Genomic DNA, 15,683 nt, shown 5'->3' on the forward strand with positions numbered 1-15,683 from the left:
ACACGGTAAAGGTCGCATCTCCGTTGAGGAAGAGATTAGAAAAAAACGTTTCCCCCAACCCCCCCACCACCCCCCACATACACAGAGTTAAAAATAGAACAAAACGTACATTAAACGACGACAATAGACAAAAAACAATTATAAAAACAATTATAAAAACAATTATAATCAAGAATCTGTCTATTTGCCTTAAAAATATTGACTGACGGCCTCCACAGCTGTCTGTGGCACTGAGTTCCACAGATTAACTACCTTCTGACTAAAGAAGTTCCTCCTCACCTCCTATCTAAAAGAGCGCCCTTTAATTCTGAGGCTGACCTCAGTTCCTCCAGCACTTTGCATTTTGCCTAAGATTCCAACATCTGCACTTCCTTGCATCTGCATCTGGGTGGCATTTTGAGAGGCTTTAGTTAACAGATGCCAACCACAGCAGACAAGCAGATGTTTACACAGTTGGGTAATCTGGAGTGCCACAGTTTTACATATTTGGGAATCTATGGAGGATCTCTGGGAGCTGGTTCCTTTATAATCCCTCTTCTATCACTGTTATTCACCAACATTGAGAGCTCACAGTGTGCGTTTCACAAGGTTTGTATTTGGCAAGGTCAAGTTAACCTTCCATGTGCTAAATTTTGGAACCAGTCAGTAAATGATTACGTCAGTATAGGTCCATTTTTGGTGCTGCTATCTTGTCAGTAGGGTTGCCAACTCTATTAGCTGGGACATGCCGTAATTTTGGGCTAAATTGGTTTGTCCCGTTAGGGTCCGCCCTTGTCCCGTATTAGTAGGGTTGCTAACTTCCTCACTCCCAAAGAAGGGACAAAGGGTGACATCACCGCCCGGATTGGGCAGCCGCCATTGGTGGAGCGGGAGCACGTGGCCGCTGGCTGGGTGAGGTCACATGGAGTGCGGGGCGGTGACGTCACCCTTTGGCCCTTCTTTGGGAGTAAGGACGTTGGCAATCCTACTTGTCAGTGTTCTGTGGCTTTTCTCTGTGACCTGTGCGAACCTCCCTGGCCACCTCCGTAGGGGAAGAGGCAGGCGTGTTCAGTGCAGTGACAGAAAAGGAAAGATAAAAGTATTTCAAGAAGTGGATCCAATCTTGAAGGATATTACAGTCAACAGACCCAAGAAGTGAATGCATTTTTTTGGTGTTGAGGTCAAAAAAACAGCTTGAACTGCATTTAGTTAAATCGATATCAACTGCAGCCGATAAGCAGATATTTACACAGTGGATTGTTTTCGTTAGTTTATCTGAAATGCCACCGTCTTACATATTTTTCAGAAATGGGAACATGCATTTCTAACAATCCACAAAAGACAAACATGGAAAGAATGCTAAAAATTGTTCCCGAGTACAGAGAGGCAGAAAATAACCATTTAGAAGGCAGAAAGTAGAAGCAGGAGTAGGCCATTTATCCCACATCTTTCTGCACCATCCCGTACAATCAAGGCTGAGCTTTTAGTTCAGATTCACTTTCATGCACTAATCCCTTAATATTGATTTATTGAATGATACGGCATGGAAACAGATCCTTCGGCCCACTGAGTCCACGCTGACCATCGCTCACCTGTTCACACCAGTACTATGTTTTCCCACTTTTTCATCTGCTCCTTAAGTACAAGGGGCAATTTACAGAGGCCAATTAACCTACAAACCCGCATGTCTTTGGCATGTGGGAGGAGAGATAGATTAGCCATGATTGAATGGCGGAGTAGACTCGATGGGCCGAATGGCCTTATTCCGCTTCTATGACTTATGAAATCGGAGCACCCGGAGGAAACCCACATGGTCACGTACAAACTCCATACAAACTGCCCCAGAGGTCAGGATCGAACCTGGGTTGAGGCTGTGAAGCAGCAGCTCTAATTGCTGTCTTTGATATACTTAGGACCTGAGCCTTCATTCCATTTTGCATAGAAAATTACAAAGCCCTCCGTCTAAAGAAACATATTTTCCTTGGTCCTGAATGGCCGACCTGATCTTGGACTCTGATACCTTCAGCCAGCTTAATAATTCTCCTGTCAAGCACTGTCAGATTTGTATACGTTTCGATGAAATCGCCTCTCATTCCTCTAAAGCCAAGACTTGAGGACTGTTTACAGATTGTCTTAAATCATTTGCTGAGCAGGTAATGATTTACCTTTTCTTAAAATAAATGTGTGACGAGGTGGCCACAAGATGTCAGTTGTGAGCCTGGAAAGTATTATAATTGAACAACAAGAGTTCAACAGGGCTAAATTGGTTGCAATGTGGCTTCACTAACTGATCGTCTAAACCAGTGATCGTAAGCACTTAGTCATCTATTCGTTAGAGTGGTGTAAGAAGGAACTGCAGATGCTGGTTTAAACCAAAGATAGATACAAAGTGCCGGAGTAACTCAGCGAGGCAGGCAGCATTCTGGAGAGAAGGAATTCCTTCTCTCCAGATGTGTAGGAAAGAACTGCAGATGCTGGTTTAAATCGAAGATAGACACAAAATGCTGGAGTGATTCATCGGATCAAGCAGCATCTCTGGAGAGAAGGAATGGGTGACGTTTCGGGTCGAGACCCTTCTTCAGTCTGAAGAAGGGTCTCGACCTGAAACGTCACCCATTCCTTCTCTCCAGAGATGTTGCCTGTCCCGCTGAGTTATTCCAACATTTTGTATCTATCCGTTGGAGTTGGTGGGTGGGGTGATGTGATTTCATCTTAGTCAGTCCCTGGGTTTAGAGGAGGATTTGTGTCTATTCCAGCTCGATTAGTTCTCAGTTGATTGACTATCACCCATCAGACGTCCATCGACCGCCACAGAGGGGATGGTGGTGCTTTGTCAGTGGAGTGGGTAGTCTCAGATGTTGTGCACTTCGTTTGTGCATTGTCTCCGTGTGCTTTCTCAGAGAGACACAGGGTACTTGGTGCCTTCTTGTTCTCTTCTTGTAATCTTCAGCCAAAGATTTTCATGAATCACTGTGGATGTTGCATTTCTTTATGGAAACGTTGGGAACATTTTTGAGGTCTTTTCTCCACCTCGGCTGGAAGTTCCCTGCTGTGATAGTCCTTGGGGTAGAGTTTTGGTTTCATGGGCTCTGCCCATTGCTTGACTTGGAACAGGACAAGGACGTTGGCGTGGGAGTGGACATGGTGACCAGTCTGCTGACCAGTGATCACCCCATACACTAGCACTATCTTACCCACACGGGACAATTTACAGGTTCCGGAAGCCAACTAACCTTACAAATCTGTACGTCTTTGGAGTGTGGGAGGAAACCGGGGCACCCAGAGAAAACCCACGTGGTCACAGGGAGAACGTACAAACTCTGTACACGTTGCACCTGTAGTCGGGATTAAACCTGGGTCGCTGGTGCTGCAAGGCAGTGATTCTACCGTGGTGCCACTGTGCGGCCCCTTGTTCTGCTGGAGGGTTGAAGGTCTGACGTTCGATGCCCATGAGGGCAATGAAGGCTCCGTATAAATATGAAGGGAATTGAAGGATGTGTGGTTGGTGCTGGAACGTGGAGCTGAGCTAAAAGATCAGCGTTATCTTGTCAATGTAGAAACAGGCATGAGGGGCTCAGTGGCCTCCCACTGCTTCTATTTGTTATGCTCTTAATAAACGATCTTGCATATTTCTTTATTTGAGACTTATGTGATCCAGGGACTTTCACTGGCATCTTATTATCAGCCTCATCAAAATAGCACAGCCCATGACTGTAATAAAATGCTATGCACGACAGCCTCTGGGCCATTATAATGTGCCAGTCCAGTGAGCTTAATTATCTTCCAATAATTCTTACATCTGTGCATGTCTAAAACTGAAATTAAATCACACAACTGCTGTGTACTTTACTGGTATTTTATGTACTTAGCCGACCAAGTATTATTCTCAAACAGAAAACTTGTTAGCTAAACCCAATCCATTAGTAATGCCCTGGTAATTGGAAATGGTTACAGTGCATTAGCCTTATTTCAAAAACACAACGACCCAGTACATTCAGGCATAATGCTGAGTGAGACACAGGAATCTTAGTGTCTACCCCAGCATAACATACTCAGGAAACGCAAGACCTGGTAATGTGCACCAAGGCTATCTGGTGTAATATTTTTGAACTAGCCTTTTTAACCTGGCATGAGATGGGAGGACTTGGTCTTAGAGTCATACAGCATGGAAACAGGCCCTTCAGCCCAACTTGTCCATGTTGGCATTCTGGGCTGATTTGGTGCGAAGGAAAGAAATAGCACTTAAATGGAAAATATGCACTAACTTAAAATTAATTTGCAGTATATTACAAAATTATTTTGTTGCCAAAGCTTTTCACGATACCTCAGTACACATGACAATTTTGCTCTGGTTTATTTTCACCCACATGTTTAGACCGTAATGGTGTATCCTTATTGTTTTGATGTGTTTATGCTTTATTCTTAATTGTTAACTGTATGTTTGTGTTGTCATTTGTGAGCGGAGCACCAAGACACATTCCTTGTATATGCACATACTTGGCCAATAAACTTATTCATTCATTCATTCATTCATTCATTCACTCATGAACCAAACTAAACCAAACTAAACAACCGATAATTTGGGAATTCCAATGGTTTGACATTTGACTCAGAAGATGGTATTTCCCTTACGCCCTCAAATCGACAGAGTCCCATATCCTCACAGCTCACCCTTATCCTTCCCTCCCTTGAAACTTACTGGATTTACTGGAAAAATGAAGATACCATGGACCATGTAAATGAATTATATTGTGTACTAGGACTTCGGGAAGCCAAGTAGTACACACACCCGATGGTGCCGAAGTAGAGATGGTCGAAAAATTCAAGTTCTTGATAAATATCACCAGCAATTTGTCATGGACCAGTCACGTCGAAGTTATGGCAAAGAAAGCACACCAACGCCTCCAGTCCCTCGAAGCTTGGGATGTTCGGCATGTCCTCAACAACCCTCACCAACTTCTGCAGATATGCGGGAGAAAGCATTTTTATTGCAGCATGGTTTGGGGACAGCTACATCCAAGACTGCAAAAAATTGCAGTGAGTTGTGGATATAGTCCAGACCATCCTCCCATTCATTGACTCCATCTACACTTCACACTGCCTCGACAAAGCTGCCAGCGTAATCAAGGACCAGTCTCACCCCTGTCACTCTCTCTTCTTCCCTCTCCAATCAGGCAATCATGTATAGCCTAGTTTTATTGTAATCATGTACAGTATAGACTTTTCTTTGACAAGATACCACGCAAGCAAAGGCTTTTCATGAACCTCGGCAGTTTTTCAGAAGCAACTGAGAAGTTTTCGCAAATTGAATTTACATTACATTTTTTTCATTTGAAAATGCAGCTTAATGAAACACATTTACTGTTGTGACCTTACCCTGTACTCCTTTTCCTCTATAGATTTGACCAAAGGACTTTAAGGTGGTGCTTTCAGACTTCGGGACTTATGCAACTTATCAAATATATCAAATAAAGCACAAGGTAACTAGAAAGAAGGGATCAAAAATTAAATTGTGAAGAAAATCCTGGTGCCGTAGTGGAGTTGCTGTCTAACAGCACCAGAGACTCGGGTTCAATCGTGCCAACGGGTGCTGTCTGTGCGGAGTTTGTACGTTCTCCCCGTGACCACGTGAGTTTTCACCGTGATCTTCAGTTTCCTCACAGACTCCAAAGACATAGAGTTTTGTAGGTTAATTGGCTTCGGTAAAGATTGTAAAATTGTTCCAGTGTGTCGGATAGTGCCAGTGTAGGATGATCGCTAGTCCGCACAGACTCAATGTGTCGAAGGGCCTAAACTAAACAAAAGAAGAAGGCATCTAAGCTTTCTCGTTGAGAACGACCTGCTGTTTGATTGTAAATTCTGACAATTCACTTTGCCGGTTCTTGAAAAGGGAACTATAATTGGATGCAGTTAATCCACAAAGGTTATAAGATAAATCCTACAATGTCATCTGATGCCACTTTGGTGTCTTATTAAACAGCATACTGAGTACTGTGACCCCAACCCCAGTGTTGCTGTGGGGTTAGGTGGGGCTGTGTAGAAGATTAGGATTTAGATGCAGGATATGATATTGTAGGAGGGAACCACAGATGCTGATTTAAACCGAAGATAGACACAAAAAGCTGGAGTAACTCAGCGGGACAGTCAGCATCGCTGGAGAAACAGAATAGGTGACGTTTCGGGTCGAGACCCTTCTTCAGGCAGAGTAGGGGAAAGGGAAATGAGTGATATAGACGGTGATGTAGAGAGATGTAGAACAAACGAATGAAAGATATGCAAAAAAGTAACGATGATAAAGGAAGCAGGCCATTGTTCTCTGTGGCCTAGGTGAAAACAAGTATAGACAACGAGACTCAACAAGCCGACTTTGAAGCTGGTACGACTTGGGTGGGGGAGGGATGGAGAGAGAGGGGACGCAAGGGTTACTTGAAGTTGCAGCAATGGATATTCAAACCACTGGGTTGTAAGATGCCCAAGCGAAATATGGGATGCTGTTCCTCCAATTTACGTTTGGCCTCACTCTGACAATGGGGGAGGCCTAGGTCAGAAAGGTCAATGTGGGAAGGGGAATTAAAGTGTTTCGCATACGGGAGATCAGGTAGGTCCAGTCGGACTGAGCAGAGGTGTTCAGCGAAACGATCGCCCAGTCTACGTTTGGCCACGCCGATGTATAAGAGTCCACACCTGGAACAACGGATAGAGTAGATGAGGTTGGAGGAGGTGCCAGTGAACCTCTGCCTAACCGGAAAGGACTTGTATCGACCTGAAACGTCACCTATTCCTTTTCTCCCGAGATGCTGAGTTACTCCAGCTTTTTGTGTCTTATCTTCAGAACCTGATAGTACTGGGGATAACAAACACAAACTTCCAATTCACAATACTGGTGACTGGAGTGCAACTCGTAGAGCCACTGGCCTCACTGTTCCAAAGGCCCAGTTTGAATCCTGTCTGTGTGGAGTTTGCACGTTCTCCCTCTCATTGTGTGGGTTTCCTCTGGGAGCTCCGTTTTCTCCCACATCTCAAATATGTGTGGGTTGGTATATTGATTGACCAGCGTAAATATAGGTGGTAGAATCTGGGGGGAGTTGATGTGAAGGTGGGTGAGGATGGAATTAAAACAAAAATATAGCACTGTAAATGCAATCAGTCTGAAGAAGGATCCCAACCCAAAATGTCACCTCTTCATGTTCTCCAGAGATGATGCTTGACCCACTGAGTTATTCCAGCACTTTGTGTCCTTTTGTGTAAACTGGCATCTGCAGTTCTATGTTTCTGCATATGGGAAAAACTCAGTAGGTCAGGCCGTATCCATTGGAAGGGTCGGGACCCGAAACGTCACTCATTCCTTCCCTCCAGAGATGATGCTGGTCCCGCTGAGTTAATCTAGCATTTTGTGTCCATCTCCATTGAAAGAGACATAGGTTTCAGTTACAGTGATTTTTATGGGATTAATGTTAGCATCAAACTGGTGGGCCGAAGAGCCTGCTTGTGTGTTTTAATGTCTCTGATGCTCATTGCATTTGATTTTCAGCATCTTGCCATGGAGAATGTGCAGTCTGTTAGTCCGGAACCGTCCACCAGAGGGATCTTCTTATTTCGGTTCTTGAATTTGTCGTCTGTGCCACTGGCTTGCCTTTACCTGGTGATGATTTTCTTCTCATCATCCTGGCAGAAGTACACCAAACCCCTGGAGATGCAGAAGGTGAGGACGTTACTTGCTCATTATCCCGCTTCCAGCGGTCCCGCCTGGTTCACAGTCGTGTCTGTCCCATCCTCTCAGCAATGGAAAGCAAGTTAATTTAATTTGGGTTGATAGGCACAGTCATATTTTATGGTCTGGCATTCTGATGAAATGACATCCGTGTGACAGCCAGGAATGTGATATGCAAAAACAATTATTTTACAGTCAGTCACAGGAAACATTGATGGAATATATTTGTAGCACTCTTGATCAATTCATAAATTGAACATTCTTTGCTATTGCACATCCCACATTGTCTTTGTTGGATCATCTCTCTGCAGCTGTTATAAATTGCATTGTATCCTTAGCTTGTTGAGTGGGTTACCTTGCTAGCCACTCTGTTCAATCCCAGTTATTGGCCATACTATGAAAATAACTACAAATCCTTGTGCATCCTCTGCCAGGGTATTTCTGACATTTGTCTCCAAAGTGGAACAAATTGTTCCTCTGGTGACTCGTTGAGTGAGTAAAGGCAAACTGCTGGGGGAACTCACCGGGTCAAGCAGCATCTGTAGAGGCAGAGGGAAAAAGAGAAAACGAAGAACTACAGATGCTGGTTTACACCAAAGATAGTCACAAAGTGACGGAGTAACTCAGAGGGTCAGGCAGCATCACTGGAGAAATCGGATGGGTGACATTTCAGGTCGGGACTCTTCCTCAGATTGCAAAGAGTCTGAGGAAGGGTCACGACCAGAAACATCACCCATCCTTTTTCTCCGGAGATGCTGCCTGACCTGCTGAGTTACTCCAGCACCATGTGTCAATTTGAGGCAGAGGGATAGGCAGGACTGATGCAGGGTCCCGACCTGAAATGCCGACTATTCCCTCTGCCTCTACAGATGCTCCTTGACTGCTGAGTTCCTCCAGCAGTTTGTTTCCAGCACCTGCATTCTCTCTCGTATCCTCAACCATTTTGCTCCTTGGTTTATACGGTATCTGAGAGTGGTTGCTTCAACATGAAATCGCCAGTGAGTTCACTATTGGGATGAAATTTAACCAGAGTACAATCTCACAGTGAAGCAATAATTTTTGTTCAGTAAATGTCCAACACTACTATCCCCTGAAGCTGCAGTTATACTGCCTGCCTGCACAACTGCTGCAGTCGGGAGAAAATCAGCTGGACGCATTTCATTAATAACACATTAAACAGAAGAGTCAGTCGCTTACTGCCATTAAAAATTCAAAGATCGGGACCAGACTGCCGGCTTTCCTGTAAAATTACATTTAAAACATTGGTAGGCAATCTTGCCAGTAACGGATTGGGACAGAGCAAGCCAGAAGAATTGGGATAGCCACAAAATGCAGGAGTAACTCAGCAGGACATTTCTGGATGGAAGGAATGGTTGACATGTCTCTCTTTGGTGTAAACCAGCATCTGCAGTTCCTTCCTACACAGAAAAAAATGGATATGTGGCTGGACCACTGCACCTGGCTTGGGTATCATTGCTGAACATCTGCAGATACAACTTCTGTCTCACAACTTCCTAACTTCAAAACTCCATCTTGCCCCTCAGACTGACAAGAGATTGCCTCATACTGTGTAATTAAAAAGCCTCAGTATTCTGACAACTACCCCTTGACTAGTGTCACTTTTGTAGTTTAGTTTAGAGATACAGTGCTGAAACAGCCCCTTTAGCCTACAGAGTCCACACCGACTAGCAATCCCCGCACATTAACACTATCCTACACACATTAGGGACAATTTACACTTATGCCATGCCAATTAACCGACAAAACTGTACGTCTTTGGAGTGTGGGAGGAAACCGGAGATCTTGGAGGAAACCCACGGGGAGAACGTTCAAACTCCGTACAGACAGCTCCCGTAGTTGGGATTGAACCCGGGTCTCTGGCGCTGTAAGGCAGCAACTCTACCGCTCTGCCGTCACTTAAAGTTATCTGATCATTATCACATGACTGGCTGTGCACAAGTTGACTTCTGATTTGATGTCCCAAAGCTCATTCCGGACTGGGTGTCTTCATGGGAGGTTATTGCTCTATTTTTAACGCATTAACGAGGGGAGATATATTTTGAATTTGGTCATGGTTACGATTTGAAATCTCATATTCTCCATATTTTCCTTTAACTGTACAAAAGGTGGCACAGTGGTGTAGATAGTAGAGCTGCTGCCTCACAGCGCCATAGACCCGGGCTCGATCCTGACCTCAGCTGCTCTCTGTGAAATTATATGGGTTTCCTCCCACATCCCAAAGATGTGCGGGTTTGGAGGGTAATTGGCCTTTAAATTGCCCCTGGTGTGTAGCAAGTGGGTGAGAAAGTAGGATAACAGAACTAGTATGATGGTCGGGTGATTGATGGTCGGAATGGACTCGTTGGGCCGAATGGTGTGTTTAAATTCTATACCTTTCAATCAGTTAAGACATTCAAGCAGGTGTTTTAGTCGAGGTGTTAAAACAATTCCCATCTTGCCTCTCTGACTCACAAGGGATTGCCTGGTAGGGATTGCCTGGTACTGTATAATATAAAAGCCCCAGTATTTTAATAACTGCCCCTTGACTTGTCATTTAATGTTAGCTGATCATTATCACATGGCCATGGGAGCTTGCAGTGCACAAATTGGTGACAATGTTTCCTCATTACATCGATGACTGCACTTTGGAAGAAGGTTATGGACTGATAGATACTTGGGGATTTCCTGAGATTGTAAAAAGTGCCATTTAGTGTGAAATATTTTATCCCTCATGGACCGTGTTAGCTGTTTGCTTTCACAAGTAAATATCACTATTCCGCTGAGTTACTAATTTCAAACTCCGAGCAAGTCTACTTTTTTGACGTATATTCCAGTATTAAGTAAGTCTTGTTACCACTGCATTATTTATCACAGCTGTGCCAGTGATTACTTTAAAACTTGACCTGTTTTATATTAAACTTTATTTAAAAGTGTATTAGGATTAGCATTAGTTTTGGTGACTGAATGTTTTCCTTTTAATTATTATTCCTGCTGTTATATTTGACAAAAAGCACTCCTGTATACTGTTTATATGCCTATTTGCTATTTTCCCACTTGGGTAATAATGTACATGAATGATTCATGCCTAACATACATAATGCATAATTAAATCACAGTTTGATGGAGTGGAATTTATTAATTGTGAAGACACATGTGTTTCTGTAATACACTAATTTATTTCGATAGTTTTTATTGCTACATTGCTCACTCGGCTGTAATCAGCTACTCTGAGTTACTAAGTAGCAGTTGCCCATTGTTGTAACAAATTATCTGCAGGGGCATGCTAAATACAGACAGGGACTGTTAATATACGCATCGGAGTAATACGTTTTTTTAAGAAAACTTATCAAATTAATTACAGTAATGGTGGCAACTTGATCATTTGTCCTTGGTTGTCAAAAGTAAATTTTGATGGATTAACAAGGCTGATAGATTGCAGATTGTGGGTGGAATTCGTGTCAATTATAAATAATGGGTTGTGTTAAAAGTGCGAGTAGCATTGGAAGCACTTATATCAATTAGCAATCTTATTTTGCTTTTAGCCAACTGATGAACAATAAATGTATATTTTATTAGTATCTTCCACGCTAAATGATGTGGTCGCTGTCAGGATGGTTGGGTGCTAGTGTGTGACGGCTTTGTCAGTTATGGTTTTGTTTTGTGGTATCAGGTACTGAGGTGGAAATGTTCTGTATATTGTGTGTCTGAGATGATTTCACTGGAAAGAAAAGCAAGGAAGGATGACTGTTTTAAAACAGTGTGTCCCCCAGTGGCGGTGTATAGAATTACCACCCAGTCTACCCCAGACCAGAAGATAGACACAAAAAGCTGGGGTAACTCTGCAGGTCAGGCAGCATCTCTGGAGGAAAGGAATGGGAGATATTTTGGGTCAAGACCCTTCTTCAGACCAGAATGAAATTAGCTGGTCTTCACTATCAGGCAACACTAAATGGGCTCCAATTGTCCTCTAACCCCATAATAGTTAGCGGAGTCAGGGGGTACGGGGAGAAGGCAGGAACGGGGTACTGATTGAGAATGATCAGCCATGATCACATTGAATGGCGGTGCTGGCTTGAAGGGCCGAATGGCCTCCTCCTGCACCTATTGTCTATTGTCTAATAAGAAAAACTGTAGATACACACAAAATTCTGGAGTAACTAAGCGGGCAACATCTCTGGAGAGAAGGAATGGGTGATGTTTAGGGTCGAGACCCGTAAACTGAAATTGGTTTCTGACCATGAATTTCATTAATGTTGCTTGAAAGTAATGACAGGGTTGATGACGGCCATAATGCCCCACGCGCCCGCTCCACTGTATGTTGTGATGTTCATATAGATTCGAATGTGATGAATAGCAAACCTGGGCAAGTTACCAAAGGAGCGCTGGTGCTTTGTGAAATGTTCCAGCAGAACACTGCAAACTCAGCAGTAAAACAAAACCGCCAACAAAAATCCTGGACAAAATTGCAGTGCAATAAATTTTAAAATAGGATGGTTAGAGGTCGACTTTTCCGGGAATTGCTGCCCATATGAGCCTGTAAAATATTCCGTAATACATCTTGAGTGCATGTTCAGATGGAAGTAAATAATTGTTACCTCTGAATTATATTAATTATAACCTGAAGCATCATAAAAATAATACAGTGAATAGCTTTCAAAGAATAGAATATGACGTTTTATCCCTTGCGTTTGATTTGTAGGGCCGGCAAATTCAGCTAGATATAATATTTATTGATAAGTATGCAATATTTTACAGATATAACATTTATTGAGAGGTGTGCAATATTTAACAGTGCAGTCTTTTAACATGGACCATTAAACAATCAGATTATGAGAGTGATATCAGTGTCTCCTCTGATGGACTGTGAGCTGACCTTTCATAAGCGAGCTGGGGTTAATTATCAAAAATGCAATCATTAGTCCAGCTTTTAATGTGATAAAGCTGAACTTAAACTTCAAGGTTTTAACTTACCAGAATGGCTGCTTTGATTTTTTTTTTAAAAAGGACAAAATTTATGCTTGTTGTTGATTTGTTTTTGGTTCATTTGCTTAAGAGTTTGTCATCTATTGTGGCTTATTACTAAACGTGAGGGACCCAGATGCAATGTAATAAAAAAACAGAAATGCATGGTTCGCACTACAGGCAAATAAACATTTGGTTTCATTCCCCTCCCTGGTAGTTCACTTGACTCACCATGTCATTTTCTCCCTTACCTCTTTCTCTCTTTTTTTCCCTTTTATATTTATATGGTTTCAGATGCTGAGTAATAAAGCAGTAAATCTGGTGTCATTTCCTAGCCACAGACGTTACATGTTTATGAATGGCTGGCAGACACTCGTAAACCACACAGAGTGTTACACAGTCCGATAGAGAGATATAAACATTTGGCCATCTTGTCTAAATCTGTTTGATAAATTCAGCCTTCTCCAAAAAATCTTTTTCCTGGGGCTATTGATTTCAGAAGGGTACCAGAATATGATGCATTTACTGAGTTAGTATTAGACGTGGTGTTACATAGTTATATTGTTAATGGCTCCCTTGCTCCTCATACACTTAAAAAATTGTTTAATTTTAGACTTTAGTAATGTTGTGGCAATGTGTTTCTTTTGTTCCGTTTCTAAACAACAGTCACATTTGATTTATTTCTAATGCGCTGTTTAGAATAATACCATCCATTTTACAAGTCTGAGCTGCAGCCTGCATGGTGAGCATTTTTTGCCCACTGTAATAAATGTTACTCGAGAAAATTATAATGTTGAATATTACATGCGTAAAATAAGTGGATTATATTAAAACACAGGGGTTTGATGTTTTTGGATCGTCTGAATAATTTGAAATTCAAGTGCAGTAGCAATAGACTGCAGTTTCACTGGACACATTGTGAAGGTTGATACTTCTCGGCTTCCAGCCTCATATTTACACCGTGATGAAGGAATTTTTCTCCTTCTGGGCTGGCTGCTCCTGCATCTTGCAGGAGAAAGTAGATAGATAACCTGCTTGTCGAGTCTGTCACCATCACTCAATAACTAGACGTGGAGAGAAGCCTCTGCTTGCATTTTCCATCTCACCCTCTCTCTGTAATGCACGTCTCCAGCTCTGGTCGAACAAAGGTTCCAAGTGGAAGCCGTCTTGTTGAGTCTCATCGTCTGTAACTCGTTCTCACCTAGGCCACAGCTAACAATGGCCTGTTCCCTTTATCATCGTTACTTTTTTGCACATCTTTCATTCATTTGTTCTATATTTCTCTATCACCGTCTGTATCTCTCATTTCCCATTCCCCTGACTCTCAGTCTGAAGAAGGGTCTTGACCCGAAATGTCACCTATTCCTTTTCTCCAGAGATGCTGCCTGTCCCGCTGAGTTACTCCAGCTTTTTGTGAATATCTTTGGTGTAAACCAGCATCTGCAGTTCCTTCCGACACATTTTGGCTACTCTGTGAACTTGGTGTGTTGAGTGTGGCAGGGGTGTAGGATGCTGAACCATGTAGCAATTGGTGACATGTTGTTGCACCAATTAACACTGCTACTGTATAGCTCCAGCCATCCTGGTTCAATCCTCATCTCCAGTCTGTCTTAACCTACCTGATCTCCCAGTGGCTCAGCACTTCAACTCCCCCTCCCATTCCCAATCTAACATTTCTGTCCTGGACCTCCTCCCCTGACATCAGTCTGAAGAAGGGTCTCGACCCGAAATGTCACCCATTCCTTCTCTCCGACATGCTGCCTGACCCGCTGAGTTACTCCAGCATTTTGTGTCTACCTTCGATTAAAACCAGCATCTGCAGTTTTTTTCCTATAACTCATCTCCAGTTCTGTCTGTGTGGAGTTTGCATGTCTCCCCCTTTGACCGGGTGGGTTGCCCCTGGGTACTCCACTTTCCTCCCACATCCCAAACACTTTTGGGTAAGCTAATCGTCCACGGTAATTTAATTCCTAATGCAATTGGATGATAGAGAATATATTGTTTAGTTTAATTTGGAGACACAGTGTGGAAACAGGCCCTTCGGCCCACCAAGTCTGCACTGACCAGCGATCACCCATACACTGCTTCTGTCCTAGACACTAGGGACAATTTACAGCAGCCAATTAACCTACATACCTACACACCTTTGAAATGTGGGAAAAAACCGGAGCACCCGGAGGAAACCCACACAGTCACAGGGAGAACGTACAGACTCCATACAGACAGCACCCGAGGTCAGGATCGAACCCAGGTCTCTGGCATTGTGAGGCAACAACTCTACCGCTGTGCCACCGTGCCACACCTGTTAGTGGAAGAACAGTGGGCAAATAATAGTGGGACTGATAGTTGTACTTGAGAGCTGGCATACACTCCCTGGACTGAATGGCATTGTATCATAAGGAAATATTAGTTTAGTTTAGAGATACAGAGCAGAAACGGGCTCCGCGCCGACCAGCGATCCCCACACATTAACACTATCCTATACCAACTAAGGACAATTTTTACCAAGTCAATTAAACTACGTACCTGCACGTCTTTGGAGTGTGAGAGAAAACCGAAGATCTCGGAGAAAACCCATGCAGGTCACGGGGAGAACGTACAAACTCTGTAGTCAGGATCGAACTAGGGTCTCCGGCGCTGTAAGGCAGCAACTCTACCGCTGCGCCACCGTGTCGCCTTCTGATTGGTTTGGTTCAGATGTTGGTGGAAGAGGTGAGGCTCCCAGTGGATGATTGAAGGGAAAACTGAGAGCATGTTAGATAGTATCAGGTTTTGAGTTGAAAGGATGTTTTCTCTCGGGGGCTGGGGATAGAGATGATAGAGTTGGACAGAGCAGAAATTGGCCCTTTGACCCATCACGCCCAGACCCAGACCCTGTTTGTCGATTTACACTGACCCCACACACCTGCATTGGGACCATACCCTTTTATTGTCTGCTTATTTAAGCAAAGTCTGTCTAATCACCTTTCAAAGTCTGTCTAATTGCCTTTTTCACCCAGAGAGTTGTGAACTTGTGGAATTCTCTGCCACA

General features: G+C 43.3%; 1 protein-coding gene across 3 annotated transcripts in view; it reads left to right on the forward strand.

Annotated features, from left to right (window-relative positions):
* The window catches only part of LOC144610017 (very long chain fatty acid elongase 5-like), a 35,859-nt gene that overhangs the window by 14,029 nt on the left and 6,147 nt on the right, over nucleotides 1-15,683 (forward strand). For 2 of the 3 annotated variants that reach the window (XM_078428460.1, XM_078428462.1), the window contains exons 2-3: nucleotides 5,379-5,459; nucleotides 7,511-7,681. In XM_078428460.1, coding sequence (XP_078284586.1) covers nucleotides 7,520-7,681 — 162 coding nt within the window. In that variant the 5' untranslated portion in view covers nucleotides 5,379-5,459; nucleotides 7,511-7,519. The other variant, XM_078428463.1, reaches the window with a different exon arrangement.

The sequence above is a fragment of the Rhinoraja longicauda genome, chromosome 35 (assembly GCF_053455715.1).
Source record: "Rhinoraja longicauda isolate Sanriku21f chromosome 35, sRhiLon1.1, whole genome shotgun sequence".
Lineage (NCBI taxonomy): Eukaryota > Metazoa > Chordata > Chondrichthyes > Rajiformes > Arhynchobatidae > Rhinoraja > Rhinoraja longicauda.